Source organism: Chelon labrosus, assembly GCF_963514085.1.
Source record: "Chelon labrosus genome assembly, chromosome: 1".
Taxonomy (NCBI): domain Eukaryota; kingdom Metazoa; phylum Chordata; class Actinopteri; order Mugiliformes; family Mugilidae; genus Chelon; species Chelon labrosus.
In genome coordinates, this window is record NC_140337.1 from 23,714,471 (window position 1) to 23,730,550 (window position 16,080).

Here is a 16,080-nt window from a genome sequence, read left to right on the forward strand (position 1 = left end):
CACTAGCATTTAACAGTACTCCACAGCGTGTTGCTCGATGGGATAGCGTAGCCAGGTTATTTCTCTGAAGCCTTCTCCGTGTCCCTGCAGCTAAAGGTCTAATAACTTTATCAAATAGTTGATGTGCAGCCTCCTTCTCTCTGTTACCACAGGACATTTTTTTTTAACCGACTGCTGTCCAGAGGATTTGGACCGTTCCTCTTCTACCATCCAAGTGTCAAATGCCATAGTGAGGACAGATGACAGACTAACATCTAAAACATATTTTTTGAATGTCACTCGCTCTACCTTTGCGATCAACTGGTCGATTGCGATCGACATATGTGGTTTAGAGGGAAAATCAGAGGAAAGATCATCTTTGATTATCTGTACCTCATCTTGATTTAGTTGTGTATTTCAGATGCTTTGAGTCGCCGTAAAACTCTGTAAATACTGAACTTTGTCAAATTGTGTCACATAATTCCTACAGTCTCTCTTACAGTCTCAGATTTTGCGTTTGCTGACTTTATTTTGACGCTAATGAACTTCCATTTATTTGCAGGTATTTAGGAGTAAGACCCAATTCGAGTCTGCCGTTCAAGGTACCACTAAAACAATCACATGCACTAAATCTAGATCAACATTTGGTATTGTCAGCACAGAAACAATAACAGTTCTAATATAGGAAAATTACAGCAAGAGCAAACTTCATCTAATTGTGTTTTAGAAGCTTTAAAAGATCCCTGTTGGTTCTCAGATCGCAACCGGGCCCTTTACTGACACCTGAGGACATTGCTGCCTTCAGAGGCAATACTGTAAACTAGGAACCTTCCACTCAAAAGCCAACTTTCCTCCAACCTCTAGAGTCCGACTATCTGTTTACTTTACAAACATAACTGAGCTCGTCAGTATGTGGGTGTCATTCTCAAATGAGAAGGGGAACTCCAAATGTTCACCCACGGTGCAGCCGGGGCTTTCTGCTGCTATGCAGCGTGTTGTGTTTATGTAATTGCTGATCGGAGGCCATGTGAACCTGGCTTCTCACCCTCTCCGTCTTTAAATGACTGCTCCTATAAAAAGCCGGGCTGACCCTGCCGCAACTCTGACCTGACAGCCAGCGGCTTGATGCCCGGGAGCAGCTGAGGCTTTTCCTTGTGCACACATAACAAACGCCACAACGCCGACTGACCTTTCACTCCGGGCCCTGTGAGCACACGCACATGCGCATTCAAACACGGTGCCAACGACAAACCTTATATCAGTATAATCCCGCTGTATATCATGATACAAGAATTCACAAGTCAGGCTGTGAGTGGTAGCGCCTGTGGTGTCAAGATGAAAACTTTATAATCAGTTTCTTCCTGTATTTGTGCACATTAAAGGGGAACTACTGTTTACTCCGAGTACTGAGTACTGGTTTACTCACCCATATAACTTTTGTGTCATTTGCACTCGTTCAGGAAATAATTAGATCAGCGAATATCCATATAGTGGGAGTGACTGGGGCATCGAGACGCAGCCTGGGTTTCAAGTCTTCTATATCTGTTCATTTGCCTATTTAATTCAACAATGCCTTACAAATTACAAACTAAAATTTGACCACTTTGACTTTACATAGGATGACACTAGAATGCAACTAGAACTACAATTGTAAAATAAAGTAATAAGCTTCTGTACCTGTAGACCACACCGGGCAGAAACACGAACACGACCGTCAAACAACCGTTACACCTCGCGAAAACTGATCCTACTGAGACAAGTTTCTCTTTCTGGTTTGTGTAATTTGTCTTTGCAACTTTTCCCCATTTTGTTTTCATGCTACATTTTAGTTAAACATTTAGAATCAAACTGAAATTGCACCTTGATTAAACTGCATGAAGCTGAGGCATGGAAGAAGAAGGACAATCTGTATCCCTCAGGTCACATAAGGTCAGATTGGCCACTCTCTTCTATTCATCACTCCTACACCGAGAAGCTACACATCACCTCAGATTCAGTCTCTGGTCGTTAAAGACGGAAAATGTCTCAAAATACAGAAAATCAAAAGAGATGAGATGCTCGGCTGCACACTTTATAACCACACGGTGTCTCTTCTTCATAGTACACAAGCCAGCCCATGCAAAATGTTAATATTTGACTGACTTTGACCCTATTAGACAAAGTAGATTCATTTCCAAACAAGAGGTTAGAGCAACTTCCGAGGTTAGATAAAGGCGTCTTACGGAGTCAGGAAGAGTTCAAGACGAAGACATAACGTGAACAGAGGATGTAAGGGTTGATGTAAAACAATGCAATTATTTGTCCAACAAATCTACTTCGTTGGATTACCAAGAATAAATCATGAGACGGTAACATCATCTCACCTGTCCAGGAGCGCTACCGTTCATCTGTGCTCCACCACGAAGCTCATGGTGGTCCCGTCAAACGAGGGCGGGGCGATGATTCTGGGCCCTTGCTGGGAGGTGATGCTGATGACTGGCTGCTTCATGCTTGAGAACCCGTGCAGCGCCGGCGGTGGAGGCGGCCTGTTGATGGCGGCCTGCTGTTGAGCCCCAGGACCTGCCTGGGGAGATTTTCCGGTGGCCATGTAGTAGGGACTCTCCATGTACATGCCCTCCGTCGGCTGCATGGAGACTTTCTCCCCGCTTTCTGGCTCCGACTGCATCGACATCTGCGACTGCACCAGCGTGCGGGCAGGAATCATCGAAGGCGCCGGCATGAAGCCCGGGTAGATCATGTAGGTGTGGCCGTACGCCCCTGGGCTGAGGGCTAAAGGCGAGATTGGCATGGGAACAGGTGTCATGGGGGGCTGAGGCATGGGCACGTCCACATACTGACCCGTTTCTGGATCGAAGAGGCGCTTGGTGGCCGGCTGCACCGGGGTGTCCACCAGATAGTAGCTCCCAGTGGTGGGATCCAGGAGCATCTTTCTCTGGGTGGCTTGGAAGGGGTCCAGCGTGGGGGCCGGGGTGATTGCTGGGGAAAAGCAGTAGACCTGTGGCTGATTGGCGGACATGCCCATCGGCAAGGAGTGGTAGATGGTAGCGGGAGGGATTTCTGGCGAACGAGTCTCCATCATAAAGCTCGAGCATTTAGGGGTTTGGCTGTGGTCTTCTTGGCCAACGGCGCCCGTTCCCATGTATCCTGGAGGAGTGGTTGGGTGTGACTGGGTGGCGTACGTATACACAGACGTCTTCTCAGCTGATGATTGTTGTTTGCTGTTGGCGAGGTGAGACTTGACAGGAATGGTGAGGTAGTTCTCGCTGTCGGCTGAGGAACTCGAGTATTCCTGCGCAAACCTGTCCGCCTCCTTCGATTCAGCCCCTTCGTTTCCACTCAGCCTCGTCTGATTGGTTTTCAGTGTCACAGGCAGTTTTGGGGACTTGGGGACGAAGGTTTTGGCGCTGAAAGGCGTTTGCGTGACGGTGTTGGTTTGGGGAGTCTTCGAGGCTGTGGAGGACTTGACACTGGAGCTTAGGCTGAACATGTTTTTGCTCCCTGTGGCGCTAGCGGCTTGCAGCGACTTAGCAACTAGCCGGTCGTCGTAGCTGCTGAACGACTGGAGGGCCTTGAACAGGTCTTTGTCGTCCCGCCTCAGCAGGCCGTCATTACTGGGGGACGCCGGAATTGCTGGTGGAGTCTTGTCCGTGTTGGGATAGGAGTCTCTCCTGGCGGCCTTGTCCACGCCCGACCCTCTCGCGCCCTCCTCCTCCGGTCCCCCGTGCTCCTCGCTGGCTATCAGTGAAAGCACGTGGCTATCCGTCAGGGGCTGCGGCTCGTTCTTCCTTTTCCACTCGTTCTTTTCGAACACGTACAGCTGCTCCATGGTTTTCACGGCGGCCTGGAGTTTCTGCAGCGCCACCTGGTTCGCCATGCTTGACTCTGGCTTCTTGTCCGTGGCGTCTGATACCTTCTCCTGCTTCACTGAACCGGTTCTGCTTTCAATTCTTAGCCCAATGCTTCCATCTGAGGAGGGGTTTGAGGGGCCTGAGGCTGCTCTCCCGGCTGCCCTTTGCGCTGGAGCACTTTTGGCGCCCTCTGGAGACAGCCTGTCTGCGTCCAAGGGCTCTCGTTTATTGACCTCATAATTTCCAGACTGTTTTCCGTTACTGTTAGTATTCACAGACTGACATTTTATAACTATTGGAGACACTGAATTGTGATTTCTATTGGACATTTGCTTCTTTTGCTCTTGGTAGTTGTCACCTGAGGCAAAGTTAGATTTGTTTTCGACGTTGTCCAAAGACACAAAGTGATAGGAGCTTTTAACCAGCTTGCGCACGTCTCTCACTTGGTGAATGGGCGTCTGCAGCTTCCCCTTGTTATCTCTAATGTCCCTAACCATGAAATGAGGCACTTTATCCGAGGACTCACCCTTCAAAGCTGCGGCCAGCGCTTGGCACTTGAAGTCGTCTGTCCTGACGAGGCTGGCCGCGTTACAGCCTATATTGGGAGCGCGCAGCTTGGAGACGCCGAAAGCCTCCGTTTTATTGTCCCTGATGCTCCTTAGGTTAATTTTAATTTCCGGAGATTTAGATGTAGCCACTCTCCCGGAGCCTGCGACGTACAGGGTGTTGTCAGAGCGTAGTTTTATCCCACCTCCGCCTCCGCCCGGAGAATAATTCGCGCTCTGCACCTGTTGTCCAACTTCTCCGTCGCTGGACAGCAGTTGGATACTTGGTACAAACAAATGAGACATTTTAGTGAGTTTGCCGCTGCCCGCTGAGTACCGATCCCCCTCGCCCTCTTTGTCATTACCCGGAGGCAGCTTCTCCCCTGGTGTTTTATCGTTTTTATGATCCTTTTGAAACTCTACCTCCTCGTCCTTCCAGCATCTGAACGCGCTATTTTGGCTCCGAAGCAGCGTGCTTTTGGACGCTTCCAATGCGCCTTTTTTAGTATCGATTCCAGCTTCGTTCGCCGGCTCTAAATTAGTTTCTGGTGCGGGAGCGGCCGCGTCTCGTCTCCGCGAGTCGCTCCTGGCGTCACATGAGCCGCTGTCCGCGATGTCGCCCAGCTCGTCCGCGCACATCACAGTGTAGTCGGAGCCGCTGCACTCGGAGAACCTGGAGCTCTGCCTGTGCAGCTCCCTGCTCCCCTTCCCCCTGTGCCCGTCGCCCTCCTGGTGCGCGAGGCACGGGGAAGGCGCGGGATGCGGCTCGCTTATCTCCCCCCTTTCCATCTTGCGCTCCTGCTCGAACTGCATCTTCTTGGAAATCACATTTTTGATCAGGCTCGAGGCGAATATCGCCTTCTTGTGAGTGTCCTCCATGGTTTTAGAGGGAGGCTTGCCGGCCTCTCTCCTCTGGGCGCTTTGCAAAGTGTTGGTAACTTCATCCGTGGAACGTGATCCCGCAGCGTTTTGTGCAAAGTTAGTGCGCCTTTCTCCCGCAGACATTCCCGCTTTGACATTGCAACGAAAATTCAGAGTCTCTGTGAGCCTTATCACCCCACTGTGGCCCTGGCCAAACTTCCCCATCAGCTCTATTTTCTTTGTCGACTCGCTGTGGGGGTCCCCATTCAGGGTGAAGATCTTGCTGCTGGGAGGTTTGATGCTTGCCAGCGCAATGCCCTTATATCCTCTAGTGTCTGTGTTTTTTGCTATCTCGAATGAGTTTTTATGGGAAACCACACTTTTGTCCAGTCCCCGGGACATGTTCACGTTGCCATATTTCAGGTCGACAAACGTGGACCACCTGTTTATGCCCAGCCCGTGCTCTGATGCCGAGGACTCGCTGGAGGTGCTGAAATTAATGGCATCGAGGTAAGGGTACGCCAGGCTCTTGAAGGCTCTGGCTGTCAGGTTGCGCACCTCCTTGTCAGCGTCGTCCAGCTCGCTGACAGCGCTGGACGTGCCGCTGGAGTACCCGGTGACCTCTTTTCCCCTCAGTTTGCCGCCAAAATGCAAGCGTCCGGGCGCGGCTATGACACAGCTCGCGCCGTCACGCAACGCCTCTGCCTTCCCGTCCACTCCCCTAAACACATAGCGACTCATGTCCCCGGAGCGCCTGGCATGATAAAGAATATTTCCCCGTTCTTGGATGCTGCTAGGGTCATTTATAGCTCGAGAGGTGGTTCTGATTGACAGGTGGATCTGTCCGGCACTGCACTGCTGCTCCTCCTGCTCCTGCTGCTCCTGCTCCTGGGGCTTTGACACGCTCTCATCTGAGCTGGCGAACTTGGCCGAGGCGCACGGATCACTTTCACGCAGAGTGCTGACTGCTGCTGAGCCCTGAGGGCGATGCTGGCGGTCGCCCCCCCTCTCCCCCGCGGCCGCTCCATCACCATCACCATCACCATCACCGTCAAACGAAGCGTAATCAACAAACGAGTACACGCGGTTGTCGTCCTCCACCTCCCAGCTGGCGGAGGAGCCCACGCCGAGGTCGTAGTCCCCCTCGTTGTCGGACAGCTCCGAGAGCTGGATCTCGTGCGTGGTAATGTAGTGGGACTCGTCCTCCGTTGCGCACGGGACGCAGTCGTCAGAAAGCACAGAACTCACACCGTCGTCCTCCTCAAAATCATCCGACTCGCTTTCCCCGCTCGGGGGGTTGTCAGAGCTGTGCGCCTCCTCCTCTGGTTGTGTCTTTTTGTTGTCTTCTGTCTTGGACACGACCGGCTGCTCCACGTTGTCTCCCGATTTGAGAAAACGCCCCGGTTTCGTGCGCGAACAAGGGGCAGGTGATGGCGAGGATGGATCAGAGGGACCCACCTCAGAGGCGACAGCTTCACCACATTTGTCAACTTTTCCATCTTCATTCCTTTTAGTATCATTCTTTAGTTCAGTCGCCAACTCGTGGTTTGTTTCTGTTGCGCGCAAAGCAGCGTCGCCACACTTGTCGATAAGTCCAGATATTTCTTTTCCCTCACCAAAGTCACAGTCTTTCTCTAGTTTTGCCTCTTCTGTCCCCTCCTGCACCAACTCCAAATCAACGCATTTGCTCCGGTCTTGCTTCTCTGGGGCCTCTCCTCCCGGTTTTTGTAGCAGATCTTTGCCCTGCCTGCGCGTCCCCGGTGTCCCGACACAGCTTCGCTCACTCTTCATGGCTGAAGCGACAGCTTTTATCTTACATTTACTGTCTGACAGCAGAGAAACGAGAGAGATGGACCCCCCCAGGATTCCTCCGTCTCCGAGGCAGAGATGGTGCTGCGCGCAAAGCTCCGGGTCCGGTCAGACAGACTCCGATGACATCGAAGCGCTCCAGACATTCCAGCGCACGGCGCATGAAGCCTCAAGTCTAGTATCTAAAAAGGAGCAGAGACATTACTAACTACTGTCTAGGCCACAGGATTCTCAGCTGAGGGTTCGCGGACCGATACGGGTCGTTTAGGCTCAATCAAATGTCATACAAGCAGATTTTTACACCTGCTGTTCACAACAAATGTTCTGCAGGAAGAAGTTTCATTAAAACAGTGAATATTGCCTCATTATGCCAAGATAGGTAAACCATCTGGCAGCCCATTCCCTCCCATATATACATCTGATAATTAATTTTCTTTAATTCTCTCTGGTTGACTTTGTAATATGTAAGAACATTTAGAATATAAAAGTTGAAAATCCTGACACATGAGCAGCTGAGGCCAGTTTGAATCAGTCTGTTAGTGTAGTTTGGCTTCTGTCATATTTTATATTTTTACTAGAAGACTTCAGCGGTCCAAAACAGGATATGAATCTAGCCCTGGTTCTTTCCACATGTGCACCGATCACATTTAAACTTTTACTTTAGTTAATCCACATGACTGCCCCCTGAACAACGAACGGCTCACAGGCTCCTTTTTAAAAATACACACGAGGGCCGTGACAAAATGTGAAAAGCGCCGCTGTGTTAGGCGGAGGATGTGTGTGGGGCTTTGCGACGACACGCTTAAAGGGTGTTTGGCAGATAAACACCCGTTCAGCGGAGGGCCACCGTGCATGTGATTGACAGCTGGTGGTCAATCTGTGTTGCTAAGGGCCACCGGTGGCCTTTCAAAGATGCCACGGGTGCCGTAACATAAGAAGGCCTCGTTTAAGTTTGCTGTTGTTTTCGTTCACAGAAGATGTGATCCTCTCAGATTTGTAAGTTATGTAGCTAAAAAGCCAGAAAGTAGCAGTAGAAAGAAGGGAGGAGGCTGGGTGGATGAATGGGTCAACAAAACATCACATTTTAACAGACCAGTTGGAAAACCCAGCCAAACAAATGAAAATGAAATATTGTATTTTGGTATTCTGGTAAAATGAGCCAATATTACATATCAGTGAGGTGCACCTCTAGGATTACATGTTAATGTCAAGGCCAAATTTGAGTCCTTCTGTTCATAAGTGTTTCCAGTGGATGTAGAGAGACTCAGGTGTCGTTCAGTTCCTCGTTTAGTTTTTAAAAATTAGGGATTTGTCTCAGTCTTATCTTTACAACAGATGTTTATGGAAGTCTATGACAGCCACAGACATAGGAGCTTTCTGAGGAGCTCAGAAGAAGAGTTGTTGTTGCTCATCAGGCTGGAAAAGGTTCCAAAACCACCTGCAAAGAGTTTAGAAATACACAAATAATCCACAGTCAGGAGTGGTCCACCAATAAAGATCACTCCATAATAGTCTGAGACGTCCCAAAGGAACCCAGGGGAACTTCTAAGCAGCTAAAGGCCTCTCTCACATTGGCTAATGTTGATGTTGATGAATCCACTGAACAACCATGGTGTGATGGACAAAGACACATCATGTGGACAAGACAGAAGACTTTTGGGACAATGTTTAGTGGACAGATGAGACCAAAGTAGAATAGTTTGGTTTAAATAAGAGGCATCGTGTTTGGAGATGAAACATCAGGAGCTCATCCTTCCATCAGACATCTTGGTGCTAATGTCCTGGTTTGGGCCTGTTCTGCTGCATCTGGACCAGGACGTCTTGAACATCACTGATGGACCAATGAATTCTAAAAGAAAATGTCAGGACATCTGTCCATGAGCTGAATCTGAAGAGAAACTGGGTCATGCAGCAAGACAACGAGCCCAAGAACATAAGTAGAAGAAGAACGGTTAAAGAAGAACAAGATGAATGTTTAGGAACGGCCAAGTCAAAGTCCTGACCTTAATCCAATAGAAATGTTGTGGAAGGACCTGAAGCAAGCAGTTGATGTGAGGAAACCCACCAACAACTCAGAACTGAAGTGGTTCTGTTCTGAGGAAAAATTCCTCCAAGCTGCTGTAGACGACTGTTCAGCAGTTACCGGAAATGTTTAGCTGATGTTATTGCTGCAATTAATTTTGCATCTCATAGATATGAACAAAGGATTGGTTTTCTTGAATAAACAAACACAAAAGCATAATATTCCTGTTTCATTAGCTAGATTGGGTTTTCTTTGTCCACTCTCAGGACATATGTGAAAATCCGTTGAGTAATTTTTATGCAGAAATGTAAAAGATCCTGGGGGGTGTAAATGCTTCCAAGCAGCACTGTATATATATCACCACTCCAGCCAGAGTCAGCGAGTCTACTCTAACTAGAATGAATAACTGGGCATGGTGATGGTTGGCTGGCAGGGATCCTGAACTCACCACCAATCTCTGAGGAGGTTTTCAATGTCTGCTGTTGGGAGGCAACAAAATCTCCCTTTCACTCCCCCCACCCCACGCCCCCAGTGCCAACAGTGTAACACAGTAGATGCTGAGCAGGAAAGCAGAGATGACCCTGAGCTTAACTGGGTGAAACTCTGCTCTACTTGTGTCAAACACTGGATATCCAGCCCACTGGTCTACCGTAGCGATACGAGCAAGCAGTGATGCTGAAAAGAAACCATGCAGCGTTAAGAGTCGTCATATCTGGATTTCTGCAACGACAAATTTCGTTAGGTATTCGTGTAACCTCTGAATTGCTCTACAAGTACAATAAGGTATCTAAAAAGGTTTTAAACTACAAAACTTACACAAAGCCTTACATTTAAATTATGATTTTTGGCACTGATACACATGCAACCTGTTTGCATAATTCATAATGTGCATAATGTTTTGCATGTAGACTGGCATCAAATCCAGTGAAATGTGAAACGCTGGATTGATCAAAATGTCCTCAAATACTAGAATTAGTGTGTGAAGATTGAGATATTTTACTTTTATGGAATAAATGAATTCATATTTGAAGTTGACGTGTTTAGCTTTTAAATAATGGGTTTAATCAAATAAGAAAAATTTGCAAAAACAAAAAAAAGCATTTTACATAAATAAAGATTTTCTTGCAAAGAAACTAGAAAGCAAATGTTTTTGGGAGATATTTTGGAAATGGCTCCCAAAAGACGAACCTACAGCAAGCACGAGCTAAAATTCCTCCAAGTCTCTGTAGGCGGCAGATCAGCAGTTACTGAAAACGTTTAGTTGCTGTTGCTGCTGCACAAGGAGGTCACAGCAGATACTGAAAACAAGGGCTCGCTTACTTTTGCACCTCACAAATATGTACAAATGTAGCAGCCATTTTGGAAATGGCTGCCAAAAGCCTGCTACTGACTGGATAAATCTTCCGGGGGGGAGGGGGCAGATGACAAGTATCAAATTGTATACATTGATTAAATTCCCAAGGTGGTGTCTTCAAATTGTTTTAGTTCAACCGGTACAGGAAACCTCAGGCAGACCTTCTGCAAATACACCAATCAGGCATAACTACCTTCCTTGTGGAGACTCATCGGAGAATGGACATGGGCCTTCTGAGGGTGTCCTGTGGTGTCTGGCTACAGAATATTGTTAGTGGGGAGCCTTTGAGGGGAGGGGCCTCTGTGGATCTTCCCACAGATACTTGATCAGTTTAGGATCTAGTGAATTTGGAGGCCAGGTCAACACGTTGTGGTGTTCTTCATGTTTTTTTTGAGTTGTTCCTAAAGTGTTTTTGTGTGTGTGCCTGCTGGGGATGGCTGCTTCCATCAAGGAGTGTCATTGTTGCTATGGGGTGGGGGTGCCTGATCTGGTCTAGGTGGGTGCTACATGTCTAATCCACATCCACACCAGTGAATGCCATGTCCAAAAGTTTCCCAGCAGAACATTGTATTGTTACAAGATGGTCAGCGTTATTTACTTCTCCTGTCAGTGTTTTTAATGTTGTGGTTGATTGGTGTATGTACGGTAGTCAAGGGTAAGAGTCAGTATAATAATCTTGTTTGAATTATGTCATTACTATCATTACAGAAAGGATGCAAAGGCAATAAAGGTAAGTGATGCTCTCTGAATACAGCCTCACTTAAATAGTTTGCAAAGTAGACGTAGCTTTCTAGTTTTCGTCCTAAAACACAAGGTTTATCCCTGAAAATGTATTTTCAGTCTGGCTAATACAGCATGTAAGAGTCCCAGACACAAATCTTGCAAGGGGCTTTACCCCAAACCAATTTATCACCAGGTCAGCACTTTTTTTTCTCCACGGGTCTGGTGAAATTTCAACTGTCTCCTTTCCCAAAGCGTATAAGAATGTCACTTGTTGCTCCACATGTCGACCGGAGCTGAATTACTGTAAGACCAGCCGCACAAACAAGATATATTTAGCGCCACTATTTTAGTGGGATGGCCTGGTGACTGCGGGTCTTGAGGAGATACGGTTACTTCTGGGGTCCACATTAAAACAGCACTCGGTCAATCATGTCGGACCATCAGTCAAAGCGGATTAAGAAGGCGACACAAGCGGCTAACGAGGACAGCGCTTTGCTACTGTAATTAGTACAGCCGCTGTCATAGTCTATAGTGCATCTCTATAACACCACCTAACATTAAAAGAAATGCATATCACATTAGCGCATAGGTCAGGTATGTAATAAAGAGATTCAAGCTCAGAGAAGTCAAGAAATATCTTTTGGCACAGCGAGACGTCTTCTTCGGCAGCTAATAGAGCCTCATAAAGATTTATTTAAAGTATTTAAAGGGCCGCTCTGCTGATCCTCCCCCCGTGAAGATCTTTGTTAGGGCTGGCGAAAACGACACGGGTGACTTCAGAGTGCTGTCATCACATTTATTCCTAAATTGCCTTGAATAGCCAATAAAACGGTGTCCATTTCACAAGCTGAATTTTGGACATACTAAATCACCGGGGCTCCGTCCTCACCCGCCATTGTAGGGCGTGCTGTGACGTGCATGCACTGCGGTGCAAATTTAGGTTGGGATCCTGCAGCGTTGGCATGCAACTATAGCTCTTAAACGTTCATATCTTAGAATTGTCATTGTGATATTAGCGTTTGGCTGCAAGCGCTTCTTAGGCTACGCTCTTTATTTCCATCAAAAGGCTACGCAAACATTGTACTGGTAGGCTACATGTCGGACTTCGCAATACAACAATTCCAAGGTCAGCATTGTTAGCTTGATCCATGGTCGTTCTGGGAAAGTTCCTCTGGCCTTTGTACCTTCTACCTATTTCATTTTTACTTTAACTGTTTCTCTGTGGCGTAATGTCCTAGTGCCCTGTGTGCAAACCACCTGTGCAGTCATTTAGGTTGGACTTGGACTTGAGAGCGGACTGATCATGGATCGGTAAATGATCCATCTCCACAACCGCAAACGTCAACAGAAAGACGACGACCGTAAAATGTGGTTGAAAAAATCAGTCCGTCCGATCTTAAGTCTACCTTTAAAAACTTAAAGACTAGCCTTGCTAAGTTGCCATGCTCTTGCAGATTTCCACTGCATATCTTTTTAAGTTTAAGAGTCTGCAGCAGTGGCCGAGGCGGAAAGGTCACGTCGCACAGCATGGACTCTGAGGGGTTGTTGAGTCCAAGACACCATTTGATACAGAAAATGAGCTGTAATCACGGGGCGGATATGATAGCGCTAACAACTAGCCGAGGTCCTGACACCTTATAACCGGACTAAGATGTTTTCCATCTGTCACTGGACTTTGATCAGCACGGAGCGGGGACAGCGATGATAAAAGTTTAGATGTGCTCGTTTATGTCCTGAACACCCCCTGGTTGCGGTTGCTAAGGTTGGTGGTCCTCATCCTAAATAACCACATAGATCCTTGTCTCTGTCCTCAAGGATGGGGTTAAAATGAGTGCTTAGTTTAAAGGCTTCAGGACATAGAGTAGGCTATAATGATCTGTTAAGACACGACACCACACGATGCGATACCATACGACTCGATATGATACACCACGATATGATATGATACGAATACAATATAATACAATTATGATACGACACATTATAATACGATACAATACGACACGACACGACGCAATACCACATGATATGATACGACACGATACAATACTAACACAATATAATACAATATGATACCATACCATACGACTCGATATGATACACCACGATACGATACGACGCGTTACCACATGATATGATTCGATACGATGTGATACAATATGATACGACTCCATACGATACACTACGACACAATACCATACGACTCGATATGATACACCACAACACGATACGACGCAATACCACATGATATGATACAATACGACATGATACAATATGAGACGACTCAATACGATACACTACAACACAATCCGATACTAACACAATATAATACGATACAATATGATAAGACTCGATACGATACACCACGATACGATACGATACGATACGATACAAACACAATATAATACGATACGACACGACACAGATCAACACACTTTACGACATGACACCATATGACTTGATAAGATACACCACAACACACCACCATAATACATGACAAAACACGACACGACACCGTACGATGCGATACACCAGGACACAACACGATATCACACGACTCGATGCGATATACCACGATACGACACGATACGATTTGACACACCATGATACGAAATGACACGACACGACATCATACAACTCGATAAGACACCATGATACTTCACAACATCATACAATGCGATACCATACGACTCGATGCAATACACTACAATACGATACGACGCGATACCACACAATATGATACGGTGCGACACGACAATACACAGTATGAAACATCACTGCTGTTGTAAAGGTATTTCTTTGTAGACAGTGAAACAATCCATTTGTGCCATGCTACGTTACAGCTGATTTCCTCAGTTGCCGAGTGACCAGACATAAGAATTATTTATATTTTGTGAATACGAGCAACTATTAACAATCCAGACCATAATATCACACTTTTACCACTTGTTTTCGTAACATTTACTAGCATTAATAACCCAAGTACATCCCATAGAGCACCATTCTTATTCTACGTTATAGCCAATGCTGTGGGCCTGTTTATTTCCTGCAATTACACAACGTAGCGCATTTCTCAGTAATGACATCTCATTCTCAAAACCGAGAACTTCTGAACTGTGGATCACGTTTAATTACTCTGAGTCAAAGTGGATTCAGTGACCACATAATTCTAAATTCATCCTCTGTTTTCTCACTCGTCTCCACCAACAGCACTAAATTAATTTAGCACCTGTTTACAAAACATGTTACTCAAGGCCCATCATGAAATGCAGTTTCTGTCAATTATATAGCTACCAAACACTTTCAGAGCCAGCAGACGTGTTGGATGACCTGTGTAGGTGTTGAATGACGAGGAAGGTGTTGATGAATATTACAGTAAACGCACCTATAATATTTAAAAGGGGCACGCCACCAACCTCGTCTGGAGAAGGGCTACAGAGAAGGAGATGGGACGGGGTTGTGGCTGTGGAGTGCTCCGTCTTCAGCCTCTTTAAAGCTTTAAAAGTTGCATTTGAAGCTTAGAGCATCAAAGTAGCACCATGGTGACTTGGTCATTTAATGTCAGTGTACTAGAATGAACGAAAGGCAGAAAGAAAGAAAGAAGCTGTCACGACCTGGCTCGTAAGTCATGACAAAAAACAAAGAAACGCGGTTAAACATAAAGGTCAACTGATTTATTTAAACAAACCAAAAGAACCCATAAGAATGAATGAGATTTGAGTGTGAGGATCATTATGTGTCTGTTGAGGAGTCCAGGTTGAAGATGAAAGAGCGTGAGGACCGTGACTGCCAGGTCTTATAAGCTCAGGGAGACTGGCCTGGTGCTCCCAATTGCCCCAAATTAGACCCACCCACTGAGGTACCTGCAGAAACAGACAAGACAAGACAAGGGGAAAACACAAAACAGGCCCCAGTGGCAGGTGACCGTCACACCCCCCTCCATTAGAAGGGATTCCAATCCCAGAATCCAACCAAAATACATAATCAGGACATTACAGAGTATCCCCAGAAACCAACTAAAGTATACACAGTGTTTGGAATAACGCCGTTTAAAAGAACGGCGTTAGGTAACGACGTCATTTTTTCAGTAACGGGGTAATCTAACTAATTACTTTTCCCGTCGTTACAACGCCGTTAACGTTACTGGACGTTAAATGCGGTGCGTTACTATGCATTGATTGAATAAACTGTGTAATCCGAACGCACCCCTGGCTCACCGCTAGTGATAATAATAACGAGGTAAGCGATTATGATTGGCTAAGGCAGAGTCATGTTTCATGGTAGCCAATCAGAGCCAGTGGTTTTACACACATGACAGCACACGCGCCACACACACACACAACAGCTAAACAGAGATTCGATGAAGCTGCAGAGATGGCGAGTCAGGAGCAACCCGATGAAAAGTTGGCATTTTCAAGGTGGAGATATAAGCACTACTTCAATAAATAAAAAAATTCATTGTGGTCAAAGGGAGGAACGTGCATGTAATGTGTACATTATGTCCAGGAGCGAAGACTTCCTCGACATCCGTTGTAGCAACTCTAATTTAATGAAGCATCTCACAACGACACACGCATCTACAAAGCTAGTGGCCAAAAACACCGATACCTCCACCACAGATGACAGCTCGCCGTCTAAACCCTACCGAAATATAAATATTATAAAAATAAATTTAATATAAATATAATCATAAAATATATATATAAATATCGAAAGTTATGTACAAACACCTGTCTGTTCTAGTCATTTCAACTGACTTGTGAAAACTGCTCAAAAAAATCCAAATTCTTTGACATATAGCAACTTTTTTTTTTTTAACAGTAACGCAAATACACTATATTACCAAAAGTATTCGCTCACCCATTCAAATGATCAGAATCAGGTGTTCTAATCACTTGGCCTGGCCCCAGGTGTATAAATTCAAGCACTCAGGCATGC

At 46.3% G+C, this 16,080-nt stretch overlaps 1 protein-coding gene across 1 annotated transcript; it reads right to left on the reverse strand.

Annotated features, from left to right (window-relative positions):
• Window positions 1-2,335: 2,335 nt before the first annotated feature.
• On the reverse strand, window positions 2,336-7,024 carry cUnh4orf54 (chromosome Un C4orf54 homolog; the record flags this gene model as incomplete). Its single annotated transcript, XM_084549928.1, has 1 exon — window positions 2,336-7,024. The coding sequence occupies one exon, from the start codon at window positions 7,022-7,024 to the stop codon at window positions 2,363-2,365; it is 4,662 nt and encodes a 1,553-aa protein (XP_084406054.1). The 3' UTR covers window positions 2,336-2,362.
• Between the last annotated feature and the right edge of the window lie 9,056 nt (window positions 7,025-16,080).